This window comes from Amphimedon queenslandica, unplaced genomic scaffold, assembly GCF_000090795.2.
Source record: "Amphimedon queenslandica unplaced genomic scaffold, v1.1 AMPQUscaffold_13409, whole genome shotgun sequence".
Classification (NCBI taxonomy): Eukaryota; Metazoa; Porifera; class Demospongiae; order Haplosclerida; family Niphatidae; genus Amphimedon; species Amphimedon queenslandica.
Genome location: NW_003546355.1, coordinates 96,936 through 113,593, shown reverse-complemented (window position 1 = coordinate 113,593; position 16,658 = coordinate 96,936). Strand labels below are relative to the sequence as shown.

Here is a 16,658-nt window from a genome sequence, read left to right as displayed (position 1 = left end):
GCTCTACCCGCCATCTACCGGGTGGTTAGTTAACTATTTTATCAATAACTCTACTGCTCATGCGCAGAAGTCAAAACTGGTTATTGTAGTTATTAAAACTCATTATGAAAAAAATATGCAATTATGATAATGTATTTTTAACTCACCTGATCACAGTGATCAGCATTTATAAAGGAAGGCAAAGTGATACTACTAGAATCCTTTCCTTTCCCCATCCTCCCTCTGATCCAGATATTCCTTTCAATAATCCTCCTCTGATTTATACTCCTCCTCCATCATGCTTTCCATCTTCGGCTGCTGCTGCTACTGCTCTGGTGACAAAGGCAGTGACAAAGGTAACAACAACATTTTTTGCTAACTCGGATTGTAACGTTTGAGTCATCAAAGTTTCCTTGCAAAAGATAGAGAGAGAAAGAAGGAGGATTTGTTTATTTTTGTACAGCCTCAATTAGAAACGTAATTGCTAGAGTGTAAATTGGTTTATGTCTCAAGGGGAAACATGGATACAGTATATTATCATAATTCCTTGTATCTCAAGTAGTATAATACTTACATTAAACAATGGTTTTGTGTGTCTAGTTATTGTACAAGTTGTTCATGTATGAATTCTCATTGTTTCAGTCGTCTAGTGTTAGATTTTTGCAGGTGGCAAAAATGCGATATGTTAACGCACACAAATAGTTTTAAATTAGGTAATAAATGCTATTTTGACACTTCTCCTATTTTAACACTTCCCTTGTCTGTTGTTTTTCCTATCCCTCTCTCTCTCTCTCGCCTTCTCCATATTACATTACGTTTTTATGATAATATTCATTTGTTATTGAAGAGAGAGAGAGTATGATGATGTCACGATGACATCATTGTCTGGATCTAGCTCTGATTTCACCTGCAGACATGTTAAAGTCTATAGTGTTCATTCAGTAATAATTATTATGACAATTATTGGAATTTATGTTTGTAAGTAATGGAGGGTGACTTCAGCGGGCATGATGTATTTGTGTCTAATTGTATTGTGTTATAATTTATGATTTAATCTTTCCTACTTCATTAATGTCTCATCTCTCCGTCATAGTTATGATTTTATGTCTATTGTCTTTTGTCTAAACGTTACTCATCACTCTTTCTTCTCTCTCTCTCTCTCTCTCTCTCTCTCTCTCTCCCTCTCTCCCTCCCTCCCTCTCCCTCTCTCTGTAATTCTCTCATACCCAGAGGCCCCAGACTATGGTGCAGACTTTGATGGCCCCATCAAAGGGAAGAGAAGGTATTTTCAATAGAGATTTCAATATCAGACATTTGTATAGTGAAATATTATATAAGAATATATTCACAATTACAATGATTTACATATACATGTACATGTATATATACAGCTTCATAAAATGTGTATAACCAACTTCTACCATGACACTTGAAAAACAACTACCAGCTGCTGATAATAAGACCACAGTTGACATACATACAACATATCTAACAGGCTAGGCCAGTAAAGAATCAACCAAACTTGACAAATGGACTAATAAGAGCATAAGCGTAGAGTACCAAACTGCCAATCAATTAATTATTTAACGAGATAGGTTTATATTTTTACAAGCTAGGTTAATATGAAAAATAATTGACCTCCAATACTGCAATCTGATTGGTCAATCGCAAGGTGGCATGGTAGAAGTATATATACACACGTACACGGTGCCATTAATCACATTAACTGTAATCTTGCAGTAATGCAATACTGTCTGACAATGCACTGTCTCTGTATGTCTTCATTTGTTTGCATGTTTTGAGACAATTTTTGGGTGTGGAGATGTTTCTGTTGGTCGCGAAACTAGCGGAAATGTTAAATAAATTGTTTTAATTTGATTATACCTTTAATGGCGTTCTGAAGAGTGCCCAATGTGAAACTGTTTGGTGTTATGGTACATAATTTTACATATTTTATTAATTAGCAGTATTTAGTTTCCTTGCGTGAGCATTCCTTTATTTTATTACCTTCCTCTCTTTCCCTCTTTTGCTCTCTCCCTCTCTCTCTCTCTCTCTCTCTCCCCCTCTCTCTCTCTCTCTCTCTCTCCCCCCCTCTCTCTCTCTCTCCCCCCCTCTCTCTCTCTCTCTCTCTCTCTCTCTCCCCCTCTCTCTCTTTAGATGTCCAACAGACATAATCTGTCTCATTTTATTTCTTGCTTTCATCCTTGGGATGTTCGGCATTGGAATATACTGTGAGTACATCTACTATATACATGTTGTAGCAGCTGCATTAAAACTTTTCAATTTTGTCTTTCTTTTGTTTCAATAGCTTTTGTTGTTGGCCATCCATCCCGTCTACTTCATCCAGTGGATTCAAAAGGAAGGCTGTGTGGCCTGGACAAAGGAGTAGAGTAAGAGAGAGAGAGAGAGAGAGGGAGAGAGAGAGAGAGGGAGAGAGAGGGAGAGAGAGAAACAGAGACAGAGAGAGAGAGAGGGAGAGACAGAGAGAGACAGAGAGAGAGGGAGGGAGAGAGACAGAGATAGAGAGACAGAGAGAGAGAATTATCTTTACATTTATCATAATACACATGTACTTACTGTGTTTATCATTTGAAAAGGAACAAGCCATACTTACTCTTCTTTGACTGGACAAGGTGCATTCGAGTTGTTGGCTTCAGTGACCTTGTTACTGGAGATGTTGAAGCTAGCGACTTCTTCTCATGTAACACGCAACAAGTAAACAACAACAAAAACACAAACAAAAACAACTGCATCATCAATCATCATTATTATTATTATTAAGTATTTTTTGTTATTATTTTTGTAGGTTTGTGTAGATGCTTGTCCTACTGAGAACGAAGCCGGTATTAGAGCCAATCCTGTTTGTGTTGATGGAGTTGACACGACTCAATTCAACGTTTTCAATAACGTCTCGCTCCTTGATACACCAGCTGCTGCAGAGGCCGCCTCAGTAAGTATTAATAATTAGCCACGCCCATTTAATAACTGACCACACCCTTTTAAATTAGAATCTAGTTCAGTTGATTATCGATGAGAAATGTGCCCCGTATTATATTATTAGTGAAGAACGTGAGTTAATAATGACTTATTAATTAATTAAGTTTTTAATAATTACGTTATTAATTAATTACTTAAATTATTAATCATCAATTAATTATGTTATCAATTAATTAAGTTATTAATTTTTTATTATTATTCAATTTATTCCTTTCTTTTTTTCTCTTACAGTTGCTAATAGATGCATTCCCACATTCACCGAACTAGACTCTTTCATTAATTTGGCTAATGTCACTAATTTCAATGAATCTGACGTCCCTTCAATTAGATCAATTATATTTGATTTAACACTATCAGACGTACTCAATGGGACCTTGTAAGCATCAATATGTATCAGAAAATATAATAAAAATTGTGGAGCCGTTTTTTGGAAAATACCCAAGGCAATACCCAAATACAAGGAAAATACCCAAATACAGGGTATTTTCCAGGTTTTAGCACATTTCTTAAAATGGCTGTAACTCGAAAAATTTAAGTCGGAATTAGCTCAAACTTTCTACACAGCATAAGGGCATTAATATGTATCAGAAAATGTAATAAAAATTGGGGGTCATTTTTTAGCCATTTTTTTGGAAAAAAGCATGGGCTATAGTACAGGGTGTTTTTCAGATTTTGGAAAATTTCTTAAAATGGCGATAACTTGAAAAAATTAAGTTAGAATCATCTCAAACTTTTTACACAGCATAAGGACATCAATATGTATCAGAAAATGTAATAAAAATTGGGGGTGATTTTTTAGCTATGGTCTTTACCCTTATCTAAGATTTTACATTTTTGTTCTTTATCAAAAATTCATGGTAAAATTTTGATATTAATCTGTAGGACTCAAGCTTTGTTTCTTAATGCTCAAGTGTTTGTTTACGGAGTATTACAGGACTTACAAGTCGTCTGGCCAGCTATATTAGGGTAAAATATTATTATTTATTTATCTATTTAATTATTAATTATTTATTTATTTAATTTAGTGCTGCTGGAGTAACTGTCCTCTTCTGCTACCTTTATGTCATTTTGATGAGGTAATGACATCGTTATTTTATCTTTTATTTTATTATTTTATTTCTAGATATTTTGCCGGGATTGTCATTATTGTGAGTATCATACTGGCCCTCCTCCTCATAGCAACTAGTAAGATCATCATCATCATCAATTTTTAGAACTAGATATAATTTTTTGAGACCAAATTAACTAAAAATGGGAGATTTAAAGACACCAAGGGCTATAAATATGATCTTTTAAAATGGTAGATTTCAAGAGACCCAGACCAATTATGTGTGACCAAAAAAGTCTCCTAAACTCCCTCTAGATCTAAAACTGATCATCATCATCATCATCATTATTATTATTTATTATTATTTTATTATTATTATTATTATTTATTATTATTATTATTTATTATTATTATTATTATTATTTATTATTATTATTATTATTTATTATTATTATTATTATTTATTATTATTATTATTATTATTTATTATTATTTATTATTATTATTATTATTATTTATTATTTATTATTATTATTATTTATTATTATTATTATTTATGAGTCATTTCTTGTAGTATCCGGCTTTGCTTACTTCCAATACTATTGCTTTGTGGCGGGTAATGCCAACATTCCCTCCCTCACAAGTGGTCTTACTGACTCGTCGACCGTCGTCAACTTCCTCAATTCTACTGAGAGCTTTGCTGCGTCTGGCTGCCAGTTCACTAACCCACTAAGGGACTTCTTTGCCGCTAATGCTCCATGGTATGACTATCAGAAGGAAACCTGGCTGGTTATAGGTATGGAGGAGGGAGGAGAGAGAGAGGGAGAGAGAGAGAGGAGAGAGAGGGAGAGGGAGACAGAGACAGAGAGAGACAGAGACAGAGAGAGAGGAGAGAGAGGGAGAGACAGAGAGAGACAGATGCAATATAAGTGTTGGATAAATAATTTAATTGTTTTTTTTTCATCAGGTATTGTTGGTACAGTCCTTCTCCTAATCCTTATCATCATTCTAATTGTCTTTTCTAAGCAGATCAGGATCTCAATTGCCATCATCCAAGAGGCCAGCAAGTAAGAAATATATAAATAAAAAATATAGAAATAAAATATTTTGCACATAATGAATGATTTACATTGTTAATCTTATTAATTTATTATTTATATTTTTAGAGCCATTGGTTACATACCTGGTGTTATATTCTACCCTATCTTCACTTGGCTGTTCATAATATTGACAGCAATGTTCTGGGCAGCTGTGGCACTGTATCCTATTCATAACCACCAATTAATTAACCACTTATTACTTAACTACTAGTTAATTAATCTGTCCAGTATCTAGTTAATGGACTACCAGTTAATTAACCAGTAGTTATTATCCTTAACAGTTATTAATGATAGTTTCCTGTACACGGCATCCAAGAGCCAGTTCATATTGAGATCAAATAATGAAACCGTTGATTCAATAACGTCGATCACCAATGTAACCTATCGCATTGGAAAAGAGTGTGTCCTAGAGGTAAGACTGTAAGAACAAAGAGCTGTGCATGTAGCTAAAGAGAGGTAGCTATAGATAAAGAAAGTGAGGTACATTTAGCTATAGATAGGTAGTTATATGGATATGATTGTACACTGTAGCCTCTCTTAACGGACATTCTCTACTCTATTACATGTACATGCTTTTCTCTTTTGTAGAATTTCAATGGTGTTCTTGGTAGTAATAATACACTAATGATAGAGGATGTTGCTAGTGGTTTGAATAATACTGTTTCCTGTATCTTTAACACTTACGTTAGTGACCAGTAAGTAATACTAGAAATGAACTGAAAGGAGTGTTTATCTTCTCTGTTTTTATCTCTCCTCTCTCTCTCTCTCCCTTTCTCTTTCTCTCTGTTTCTGTCTCTCTCTCCCTTCTTCTTTCTCTCTAGAATCCTCCTCTACATGCAGCTGTATATGTTGTTTGGTTTGCTGTGGGTCTGCAATTATTTCATTGCTCTTGGTCAGTGTACCATTGCTGGATCCTTTGGTTCCTATTATTGGGCTTTTGACAAGAGGAAGGACTTGAACTGGTTCACTACTGGAGCGTCCTTTGCAAGGGCTATATTGTAAGTACATGTACTTCATGCATTAATGATAATGCTAATAATAATAATAATAATGATAATAATAATAATATTTATGATAATAGTAATAATAATCGTAATGTTTATGATAGTAATTGATGATAATAATACTAACGATCTTGAAGTTGGAATTGAAATTTTAGCAGCACAATAATCATTAATTGTACATGTACATTTTAAAAGTCAAGGTCATTTTAAAACTGGTCATTTTATCTCTCTCTCCCTCTCTTGTAGTTTTCATACTGGTTCACTAGCATTCGGAGCCCTCATAATAGCGATCGTCCAAATGATACGTCTCATACTAGCCTACATACAAAAGAAACTCAAGAAACACGAGGCCAGCAAGATCGCCCACGCCATCTTGACCTGCATGCAGTGCTGCTTCTTTCTACTGGAGAAAGTATTTAAGTACATCAATCGCCACGCCTACATTGAGATAGCCATATATGGACACGACTTCTGCACTGCTGCCTGTAAAGCTGCCAAGTTGTTACTAAGGAACGTCATTACGTAAGAGTCATTTCTACTCGTACATGTTTTAAATTTTTTTATTTCTCTCGTAGTACTGCTATTAAAGACAGGATTGTCGGGTTCTTGCTGTTCATGGGGAAGCTATGTGTGGTAGCCATTATGACGTTCCTGGCTTATCTGATATTCGGTCAATACGAGGAATATGGACGTGCAATCTGGCAGAGGGAGCTTAATTATTACCTCATTCCGCTTATTGTAAGATGATTATTATCAATTATTATTATTATTATTGTTATTATCATTATTATCTTATTATCATTATCATAGTAAAACAAATACTATTATTATACAGTGTAGGGTGGGTTACAGAAAAATAGGTTAAACCAGGATAGTAGGATAATAAAAGTGATTGAAGTCAGGAATAAAAACAAAAAATAGAATAAAATAAATTATTAAAGAAAGAGTGGGTTGATTCCTATTATTATTATTATTATTATTATTATTATTATTATTATTATTATTATTCGTTGTTGTTTTTATTTTTATTTTCATTTTAGATTGTAATGGTTCTCTCATATTTGATTGCATCAGGTTTCATGGCAGTTTACGATATGGGGGTGGACACTATCTTCATATGTGCATGTAAGCATCTTAATATAAAATTTTTTAATAATAATTCCTGTCTAATTCTTTTTTTGTATTTATATTTTTGTTTTTTTTTTTGCTTTTATTTTTCTAGTGGAGGACGAAGAACGCAACAACGGATATGACAAACCTTATTTCATGAGCAAGAAGCTCCAGAAGTTGATGGGAGTCCATAATCGCGTCAAAAGAGGAGAAGGAACTGATGGAGAACAATTGCAAATGGAAGACCTTGAAAATGGAAAATAGTAAAATAGCAGAGCTATTTTAAAGACTATCAAGAGAGAAAAAAGCATAAATATCTAAGACAAATAATAATAAATAAATAAATATTTTAGTGAGTGAACGAGAGAAATTATTTGAGAGATAATTCTGTGTGCATGTGAATGATAGTGTTGTCAGTGTTTTCAGTATAGTACACATATCTTCCTCTTTTAAAAATTCATTAAATAAATGTGATAGTTTTATAATATCAATTAAAAAGACAGAGATAGGCATTTGTTAAGAAAATACTGCACATTTTGGAAATTTTTAAGTTTATTGTTGCAAGGTTATCTTTTTGGCTTTGACATAATAATACACGTACTTGCATGTTTGATATAACGTTGACATTTTTGGAATTTTAAAAGATTGTTGTCCTAAAGAAATATTATGGTGGCTTCAACATATTTTCATTTGTACAAATAAGTGCTGCAAGGAATTGTAAGGCCATTTTGAGCTGGAGACAGCAATTCAATGCAACTTGTTGACTGCCTCTTACTCTCTGCTGCTTGTCAGCCTCAGACAAAGTGTAAAATTATTAATATCATACAAGATCTATTAGGATGTAGCTATCTACAGTACATGTACTAGTATTATTAATTGATGATACTGAATTAAATAGTAATTGTTAAATAATTAAAAACAGAAACGATTGCACACGTACTGTCAATGAGAAATGAAATAAAATGATACAACAAATAATTTAAAACTGATTGGAAATGATAATAACAACAACAACAACAACAATAATAATAATGCTAATAATAATCATACAATGAAAGAGACATTGAAATAAATAATAACAATGATAATAATAATAATAGTACCAATTCAACTTTTCAATCTCTATCTGTCATTGTGCCCTTCATCATCAGAAGGCGTGAGCTGCTCGGGATCTACTGGAGTCCTTGGAGGAATCTCTTCATTATCCAGTTTCCACCTCACGCTCCTCTGTGAGGCATTGGCGTTCATATCGTTATGCCGATATGGAATATCGTCATCTTCGTCATCATCGTCGTAGTTAGGAGGTTGAGAGGGAAAGTAATTATCGTAGCCAGCTCCTCTCATTCCGGCCCCCGGGTGACCATATTGAGGTAGGAGCCCGACGTGCATTGTCGGGTGATAGTCCATTTGTGATACTGATAGTATAGGGGAGAGTTGATCTGTTCCGTACATCATCCCCCCGTGCATTGGTGGGGGGTAATTCCCTGGGGCTAGGTGGGGGCTTATTGGATAGCTGTATCCGTCCATGAAAGGTGGAGGGTGGTGAGGGGGAGGGTGATGATAGCTCGGCCCCATGGGGTCGTACGGTAACATTGGATCCATTCCATAAGGTGGGTGTGGTCCCATGAAATCTCCCTGAGGGGGGAAGGGGTAGCGGGGGCTAGTAGCAGGGCCGGATGCTGGTATGTGATGTGGCGATTCGTCAAAATCACTTGCATAGTGATTAGTGTATGTGTTAGATGCGCCTATACTAGAATCATAGCTACTGACGCTCCCGGTCTTACGCAGAGCACTCTTCAAAGGTTTCTTAGGATTCTCTGGACTGCCATCACTGTCCTTTGCTACTTTCATTCGCTTTAGTTTCATTCTTAAACTGGCTCTGATGTACTCAAGTGATGTAAGTTTGCCAAGTCGACTGGAAGCACCTGATTTATTTGCCGAAGCTCTGTTGAAAGAGCCTACAGGTACCGATACAGTATTACTTCTTATTTTTTCTGGAGTTTCCTGAAGATCTGATTCCGCACTCGGAGAAGGAGTCGCCTTTGGATTCTGTGGTCTAGGAAGAGACGTGAGAGAACTGAGCGAAGTCTTTTTAGTTCTTCCCTCTTCGGCACTTGCCGAAAGAGATCGTTCAGTTTTTTCCCCGTCCCTCCCTCTCTCTAGACTAGTCAATAGTGCAATGTCACGAGATGCATAACTTGAGCCCCGCCCTTTGCTGACTTTAGTAGGCGTGGCATCAAGCAGCTCGTCTGTCGAACTCGACAGCAACGGACTCTCGGTTCTATGACTTGCCCTGTCCGTTGCCTCCTCCCGCGATTCGTTAGACGTGCCCTGCCCCATACCTACGGTAATCATTGGGTTCCTATGCAGGACTGGGTCTTGGCTCTCGTCCATCATTGAATTGGTAAACATGACATCACTCCCATGCATGACTCCTAGCCCGAGGTACGAGTACTGACTGTTCTCTCCGCCCACCACATCCTGCGAGTGCTCGTTCGATCTTCGATTCCGAGACTGTGACAAGTTATCGCTCAAATGCATGAAAGGGGATTCCCTTCCGTCGTTTACTTCGTCCCTTTCCTCTGCCTCCTTTGTCACGGGGGAGACGTCGTCGTCGTCATCGACAGATATACCTCCGCCAACTTGAAGTATCATCTGAGAAGCATCAAAAGGGGTCAGTTTTGATAGCGATTGCTGAGTAACTTCTCCTCCTCCTCCGGCACCTCCTATTAATTGACTGTGCTGCACTTGACTGTGTCCTTGATAATGAAGAGCATCGTCAATGCTGACTTCTCCTAGTTCCGTTTCAGCAAAGACCTCACTTCTTTTACGAGTTATTGGTTCTGGTCTAGCTTGATGCTGCTGGTGCAGCTCGTGTTGATGGTAAAAGTGTTGCGGTGAGCTTATGGATGGTCTGAAGCGTGTTCCTCTTACATTACCATTAGATAGTCTCCTCCTAAAATAAATATAATAATAATAATTATTAATAATCTCTCTCTCTTTCTCTTTGTCTCACTCATCAACTGAGTATCTGTCTTTCTTTCTTCTACAGCAGCAGCAACAGCATATCACGACGACTATGATACATAGGAGGAGGCTAATAACACAACCACCAACAACAACAATAATGGCTACATCTCTGTTCTCCTGAAAGAAATCTAAAAATACACAGTATATTGTAACAATTAATATAATAATATAATTTAAAAAAAAAAATATATATATATATATATACAAATCAAAATTAAACTATTTTTAGCTATAATAAAAATATATTGTTAATGTCAAATGCACATTCACTTACCCCATATTTGGTTCAGTAGTCCAGTATCGCCACCATTAGTGGGACTCGTCCCTTTACAAATTATAATTATGTAAAAATACAAACAATCCATTACTGTACCTGTTTGTGAGGGGGTAGGACTGCTGCTACTCTGTATCGATGGAGTAGGAGTGAGAGGAGAAGATACTAGAGCTGAACTTGTTGCTATAAAAAGTGACAAAAAGTTGATATAAAAACACAAGAATGGAGTAAGGTTGGCTGACCTGGTGTAGGAGTGATTGATATTTGAGTTAATAATGAAGAGAAACTTGAGACTAGACTAGTATTAGTAGGTGGCCTAGTTGTAGCAGTGACAAATAGTGATGATGAAAACATATCGTGTGTTGATGACGATAGAGTTTCTAACACTTTTTCTGAGCTTGTCATAACAAGAGGAGGAGAGGAAAGAGAGGGAGTGGGAGTTGGAGTTGCTTGACTCTCAAAAAATGAGGTAGATAATGGTTGTGTGGTCAAGATTGAGTGAGAAAGGGACTGGAACAAACTCGATGGCAAAACAGAAGACATTAAAGTAGTACTAGGAAGAGGAGATGGTGAAAAGTATGAGCTAGATTGGGCTGGTAGGGAAGAAGAAAAGGTAGCTTCTTGTAACAGGAATGAGGAAGTCATGGCTATGCCATATGACAAGGAAGAAGATTGAGAGAGGCCAAATTCTAGTGTTTGTGAGCCAGGGGCAACTTCCGTTACTAGAGCTGATGTGCTATCCATTAATGCAAGCAATGAAGATGAAGAAGTTGGGATATTCATAGACTCCGATTCTAAAGGTGCTGTATTTGATGGCTGCATTAGCATAAGTGACTCAGTAGGGTCATCGAAATCAGTTGATAAGAGTAGCGTGGAACTGCAATCAATTGATTCAGAGATTTCGCCGCTGCCACCTCCATTGCAGTTAGCTTTGATTGTCGAGTAGGTGAGGAGATGGAACACTATAAAAGAAATGAAAGGTTGTTTGGTAGCTTTGTCGATATGAAATAGTTGGCATATTTTATGGGGTAATTGTATAGATGCTGGAAAATTAGCTGAGCATTTTATGCCGTGTAGGAGTGACCAAGTGTATAAACATCCATCAAAACATGACAGGCTACTGTATACATACATGCATGTATATTAAAACTTCAATGAAACAACTGTCAGAAACATTAACAAACAGGAATCAATGTATTTTTGCATTATCTTGTGGTCAAGTTGTTTATGATTCCTTTATATTAAATACATCAAAATAAGTGTGGGCGATGGACTTTGATGTTTTAAATATCAAAAAAGGCTAGAGCCTCTGGCTGTGTAATCATTTTGAAATTGATATTATAAACAGATCTCAGACAACACTGACTGTATATGTATAGCTACAATGGCATTATTTTGAACTTCACAGTATCAAGACAAGGAATCATAGAATAGCTGCTGTTACATAACAAAGGCAAACTTGATGCAATAGCATTAATAATGTATTTAATTTCAATTTCAAAAATACAGCTTGGATTAAGAGGTAATACCAGTAGCAATAGATTATAATAGTGTAGTAGATGTAATGATAAAAGCTATAGGCCCTACTGCAACATATTGGATGAACCATACAAGTACATGCATGTACATTCTTTGCTCTCATGTCCACTCACTTGATACATGCAGTGTTACAGGTCCATACATGTTTGATATAAGGGAATGGGGGACTAGGTGTGCCACACACACAGTTATATAAATACATTATACACTTTATATAGTTTAGAAATTAATGATCTGAAAAGATTCTCACACGACAGCTCCAAAAATGACTCATGCAGGGATTAAAGTTTATAGTATATAACAACAGGGGAAAGAGTCTATTACTATGATTTACTATGATAATGCGAGGAATTGTAGGGCAGGTCTACTTAAAGATCTTGTTAGTTATTGTTATTACCTGAAAACATGAACAAGGCCCGTTGCAGGAAGGTTGCTATCTCCATGGCCCTCGCTTCAGGACCCTCCCGGGAAGGACAGTTAGCTGTGCAAGGAGAGACGTCCTCTGAAGGAGACTTAGGGACGAGAGTAACCGAGCAAACTTCTCTTCTCCCTGGCCTGTGGTTCTCTCACTTGCTCAGTGTATGTGCGAATAGACGCATCAAAGCACACGCCCACGCATACAAACCACGCCCCTCATTTGGGGTGTGTGGTCTAGTTAATTAAGACACACATGGATGCTTGGAGTAACTGATATTCTATTTTCTGCTTTAGGAAAGTCATGAAATACAAGCAAAGGCTCGTTTTATTTCTAATTGTATTAGTATGTCTCGTATTCCTTTCTCTTACATTCTCCTTCAATACGGAACCAGAAGAGCCCACACAGAACACAGTCAAATCAAATCAACGAAGCCTACACGCGAGTGAGCCAGAGGATCACGTGACGCCAGGACCCACTACCCCTCCCCCTCCTATTGACTACACTAGACCGTGGAAGATATGGTCCAATTGGGTGAGAGAGGACGTCCTTTATCCTAACGGCGTTTTACATTCGACTGAAATGGATTTGATATTATATGGTTTATCGTCTTATCCTGTCACGAAACTGGACGTGGGCTATAAAGGGACACAACTAAAGGCCTCAATGTATCTTGAGGGAGGACAGAGGACCGTATTCAAACCAATGAGGTACATGTACATAAGGGTGGGCTTTAATACCTAAAATTAATTATTATTAATAATGAAAATATTTTTATAATTTTGTCTTGACGTCAATTTTCTTACTCATGCGTGTAATTTTATTAATTTTAAATGCCCATGCCCCCTCAAGGGTTCTCGTGTTTTTCAATAAATTTTGTAGGTTCTCGCGTGATGCTATAGTTGACGGACCGGACGACCCCTGCAAGGGCCAGGACAGGCACAATGGAGAAATAGCCTCTTTCCATCTTGAGAGGTAGAGAGAAAAAAGTGTTAATTCTTTTTATTTTTAAACAGTATTTTAGGGTATAGGCTGGCTCCACCTGTTGCCGGTAGAAAGATTAATCTTACAGCACTCCTTCCTGTGACTAGTAAAGCACTTTATGACACTTACCTCACTGAAGGCAAGTTTAATTATTTATTATCGATTCTATCATGGGGGATAGTTCATTATTTTGTCATTTAAAAAGTTTAATGATAAAAGTATAGAGTGTTTTGACATATTTCTGTGTATGGATATTGGATACTTATATGTATTTTATCATGGCTATGATAAAAGAATTAGAGCTATCTTGTATTTTATTTCTTTTTAGACGGCAATACTTGTTTCTATGGTAAGTGTCTTTATTGCAAGCCGTCAGAGAAGGCGTGTGGCAAAGGTGACATAATGGAAGGCTCTGTCACAATATGGCTGCCTGATTGGTACCAAATGAAGACTTACAGACATCCTTACCAGCGAACATACATACCTGACGTGAAAGCAAAGTGAGGAGAGAGAGGGAGGGAGGGGGAGAGGGGAAAGAGGGGGAGAGAGAGAGGGGGAGAGAGAGAGAGAGAGAGGGAGGGAGGGAGGGAGGGAGAGGGAGAGGGAAGGAGGGGGAGAGGGAGGGAAGGGGAGAGGGAAGGAGGGAGAGAGAGAGAGAGAGGGGGGGGGAGAGAGAGAGGAGGAATGGAATTTTGTTTGTGACATTTAAGATTCTGTTGGTGAACATGTTAAACAATATACACTACTCTACAAAAAGCTAGACTATTGTAATACTATTCACATATAATGTAATCAATCTATCATTAGTAGACATTACTCGGTGAATATATTTCTATGAATGCATGTTACTGGTTACACAGGATTACACAATAGTCTAAGAATTAGTAGTGAAAGAGGAAGAGAGAAGTGGGAGAGGGAAGGAAACATCAATCATGTATTGATCTATTTTTGTAAAATCTATAGCTGTCAAGCATGAAATTGTTTAATTACACACAGACATGTAATAGCTACAGTGCATGTTTATATCCATGAGAAAATGGCTAGCTAATTATCTTTGAAAATATTTTCTGAGCACTAAATTCTACAATTTCGGTAGCAATGCTTACAATTATTTCAGTAATTGCAGTTTGCAAAAGTAGCACTTAGTAATCCTATTATTATTATTATTATTATTATTATTATTATTATTATTACTTTTAAAGGTGGGAAGTAGATGATGATTATTGTCGCACTCGCCTCCTGACTCCAAACAGCTATTATTATAACATTCTTCCTGATGTTTTTGATACCATGGTCCTGGATTTCCTAGTTGGTAATGCAGACAGGCACCATTTTGAGACGTACGCTCTACACGGACTAAAGGAAGGGCGCCTCATGCATATTGACAATGGGAAAAGGTTGATACTATAAATAATAATAAATTAATAATAATAACAATAATAATAATAATTATTATTATTATTATTTATGTCTATTTTATATGTACATGTAGTTTTGGTAATCCTAATCATGATGAGATGTCAATTTTAACTCCTTTGAAGCAATGTTGCAAGTATGTCTATAATCTACTCCTCCTCCTCCTCTCTCTTCCTTTCTTGATATCTATCATATAGAAAGAAGTTTTGGAGGTAGTTAAATTTGGCATTTTGATAGCCATTCGCCAAAATAAAGATCTGCAATTTTGAGCCATTATACGCATGCTCAATGGCACATGGCCACAAATTTGCCAAATTAAAATTCGCCAATCACGAAAATTTAGCGATTCGCCAAATGTAACTCCCTCCAAAATTTCACGGTATATGAACTTACTCTTCTCAGATTAAAAAACTCTACTTGGGAGAAACTCCGTCATTTGAAGACCCAGGGTCTCTCGCAGTTACTAGATAAATCCCTCAAGAGGGATCCATTATATCCTGTATTGACCCAGGCGCATCTTTTGGCCATTGACCGTAGACTGGATGTGTTTATAGGCGAAGTACTGAAGTGTATTCAGCAATATGGTCGCTCTAACGTTCTCTTTGATAAGTGGCCACAGTTTTAGAATTAACATTGTTTTATTTTTTACTTTTTTATTTATTATATATATATCACTTTATGAGGAGCAAAAACTTGCACAAATTAAATGTAAAATTATTTATATTATGGTGGCAGTTATAAATCTGCAGTTCGAGATTCTTTAGATAAATTGCAAGCAAAATTCTCTCACATCATGATAGAAATAAAATCAGTATTTCTGAAAAAATGCCCTGTACTATGGCTCATGATTTTTGTGGAAAATGGCTAAAAAATTACGTCTAATTTTTATTACGTTTTCTGATACATGTTGACATTCTTATGCTGTGTGGAAAGTTTGAGCTGATTCTGACTTAAATTTTTCAAGTTACAGCCATTTTAAAAAATACGCCAAAATCTGAAAAATACCCAAGGCTATAGCCCATGCTTTTTTCCAAAAAATGGCTAAAATTTGATCCCCAATTTTTATTACATTTTCTGATACATATTGACATCCTTATGCTGTGTAGAAAGTTTGAGCTGATTCCGACTTAAATTTTTCAAGTTACAGCCATTTTAAAAAATACGCCAAAATCTGAAAAATACCCAAGGCTATAGCCCATGCTTTTTTCTAAAAAATGGCTAAAATTTGACCCCCAATTTTTATGAAATTTTCTGATACATATTGACATCCTTATGCTGTGTAGAAAGTTTGAGCTGATTCCGACTTAAATTTTTCAAGTTACAGCCATTTTAAAAAATACGCCAAAATCTGAAAAATACCCAAGGCTATAGCCCATGCTTTTTTCTAAAAAATGGCTAAAATTTGACCCCCAATTTTTATGAAATTTTCTGATACATATTGACATCCTTATGCTGTGTAGAAAGTTTGAGCTGATTCCGACTTAAATTTTTCAAGTTACAGCCATTTTAAAAAATACGCCAAAATCTGAAAAATACCCAAGGCTATAGCTCATGCTTTTTTCCAAAAAATGGCTAAAATTTGACCCCCAATTTTTATGAAATTTTCTGATACATATTGATGTTCTTATGCTGCGTAGAAAGTTTAAGCCGATTTTGACTTCAATTTTTCAAGTTACAGCCATTTTAAAAAATACGCCAAAATCTGAAAAATACCCAAGGCTATAGCCCATGCTTTTTTCCAAAAAATGGCTAAAATTTGATC

At 36.2% G+C, this 16,658-nt stretch overlaps 3 protein-coding genes across 3 annotated transcripts; 2 read left to right on the top strand and 1 right to left on the bottom strand.

Moving 5' to 3' along the window:
* The first annotated feature begins 128 nt into the window (after positions 1-128).
* On the top strand, positions 129-7,707 carry LOC100636954 (choline transporter-like protein 4). The gene is made up of 21 exons (XM_003386615.3): positions 129-335; positions 1,210-1,261; positions 2,137-2,210; positions 2,288-2,369; positions 2,577-2,694; positions 2,786-2,929; positions 2,988-3,048; positions 3,208-3,352; positions 3,859-3,942; positions 4,002-4,052; positions 4,100-4,161; positions 4,599-4,820; positions 4,992-5,091; positions 5,191-5,283; positions 5,419-5,536; positions 5,713-5,819; positions 5,946-6,122; positions 6,375-6,650; positions 6,704-6,866; positions 7,169-7,253; positions 7,351-7,707. Exons 1-21 carry the CDS (start codon positions 278-280, stop codon positions 7,500-7,502), a joined length of 2,424 nt encoding a protein of 807 aa, XP_003386663.1. The 5' UTR covers positions 129-277; the 3' UTR covers positions 7,503-7,707.
* Positions 7,708-8,154: 447 nt separating this feature from the next.
* On the bottom strand, positions 8,155-12,675 carry LOC100636830 (uncharacterized). The gene is made up of 6 exons (XM_003386614.2): positions 12,479-12,675; positions 10,785-11,504; positions 10,642-10,725; positions 10,543-10,593; positions 10,255-10,396; positions 8,155-10,194 (listed from the first exon to the last, which is right to left on the bottom strand). The coding sequence occupies exons 1-6, from the start codon at positions 12,522-12,524 to the stop codon at positions 8,361-8,363; spliced, it is 2,877 nt and encodes a 958-aa protein (XP_003386662.2). The 5' UTR covers positions 12,525-12,675; the 3' UTR covers positions 8,155-8,360.
* A 58-nt stretch (positions 12,676-12,733) lies between these two features.
* On the top strand, positions 12,734-15,648 carry LOC100636703 (glycosaminoglycan xylosylkinase-like). Its single transcript, XM_019996483.1, has 7 exons — positions 12,734-13,206; positions 13,379-13,471; positions 13,513-13,619; positions 13,809-13,980; positions 14,683-14,877; positions 14,973-15,032; positions 15,299-15,648. Exons 1-7 carry the CDS (start codon positions 12,800-12,802, stop codon positions 15,519-15,521), a joined length of 1,257 nt encoding a protein of 418 aa, XP_019852042.1. The 5' UTR covers positions 12,734-12,799; the 3' UTR covers positions 15,522-15,648.
* The last annotated feature ends 1,010 nt before the right edge of the window (positions 15,649-16,658 follow it).

What these genes read in the sequence shown, in the direction of transcription:
- LOC100636954 (XM_003386615.3), top strand. Translation starts at nt 278, where the DNA reads ATGCTTTCCATCTTCGGCTGCTGCTGCTACTGCTCTGGTGACAAAGGC. An exon ending in GTCTGGCCAGCTATATTAGG is followed by an intron (nt 3,943 to 4,001) that starts GTAAAATATTAT and finishes TATTTAATTTAG; the next exon opens with TGCTGCTGGAGTAACTGTCC. An exon ending in ATTACCTCATTCCGCTTATT is followed by an intron (nt 6,867 to 7,168) that starts GTAAGATGATTA and finishes TTTTCATTTTAG; the next exon opens with ATTGTAATGGTTCTCTCATA.
- LOC100636703 (XM_019996483.1), top strand. Translation starts at nt 12,800, where the DNA reads ATGAAATACAAGCAAAGGCTCGTTTTATTTCTAATTGTATTAGTATGT. An exon ending in ACCGTATTCAAACCAATGAG is followed by an intron (nt 13,207 to 13,378) that starts GTACATGTACAT and finishes TAAATTTTGTAG; the next exon opens with GTTCTCGCGTGATGCTATAG. An exon ending in GCCTCTTTCCATCTTGAGAG is followed by an intron (nt 13,472 to 13,512) that starts GTAGAGAGAAAA and finishes ATTTTTAAACAG; the next exon opens with TATTTTAGGGTATAGGCTGG.
- LOC100636830 (XM_003386614.2), bottom strand. Translation starts at nt 12,524, where the DNA reads ATGGAGATAGCAACCTTCCTGCAACGGGCCTTGTTCATGTTTTCAG. An exon ending in ATCAATCACTCCTACACCAG is followed by an intron (nt 10,726 to 10,784) that starts GTCAGCCAACCT and finishes CACTTTTTATAG; the next exon opens with CAACAAGTTCAGCTCTAGTA. An exon ending in TCCTACCCCCTCACAAACAG is followed by an intron (nt 10,594 to 10,641) that starts GTACAGTAATGG and finishes TAATTTGTAAAG; the next exon opens with GGACGAGTCCCACTAATGGT.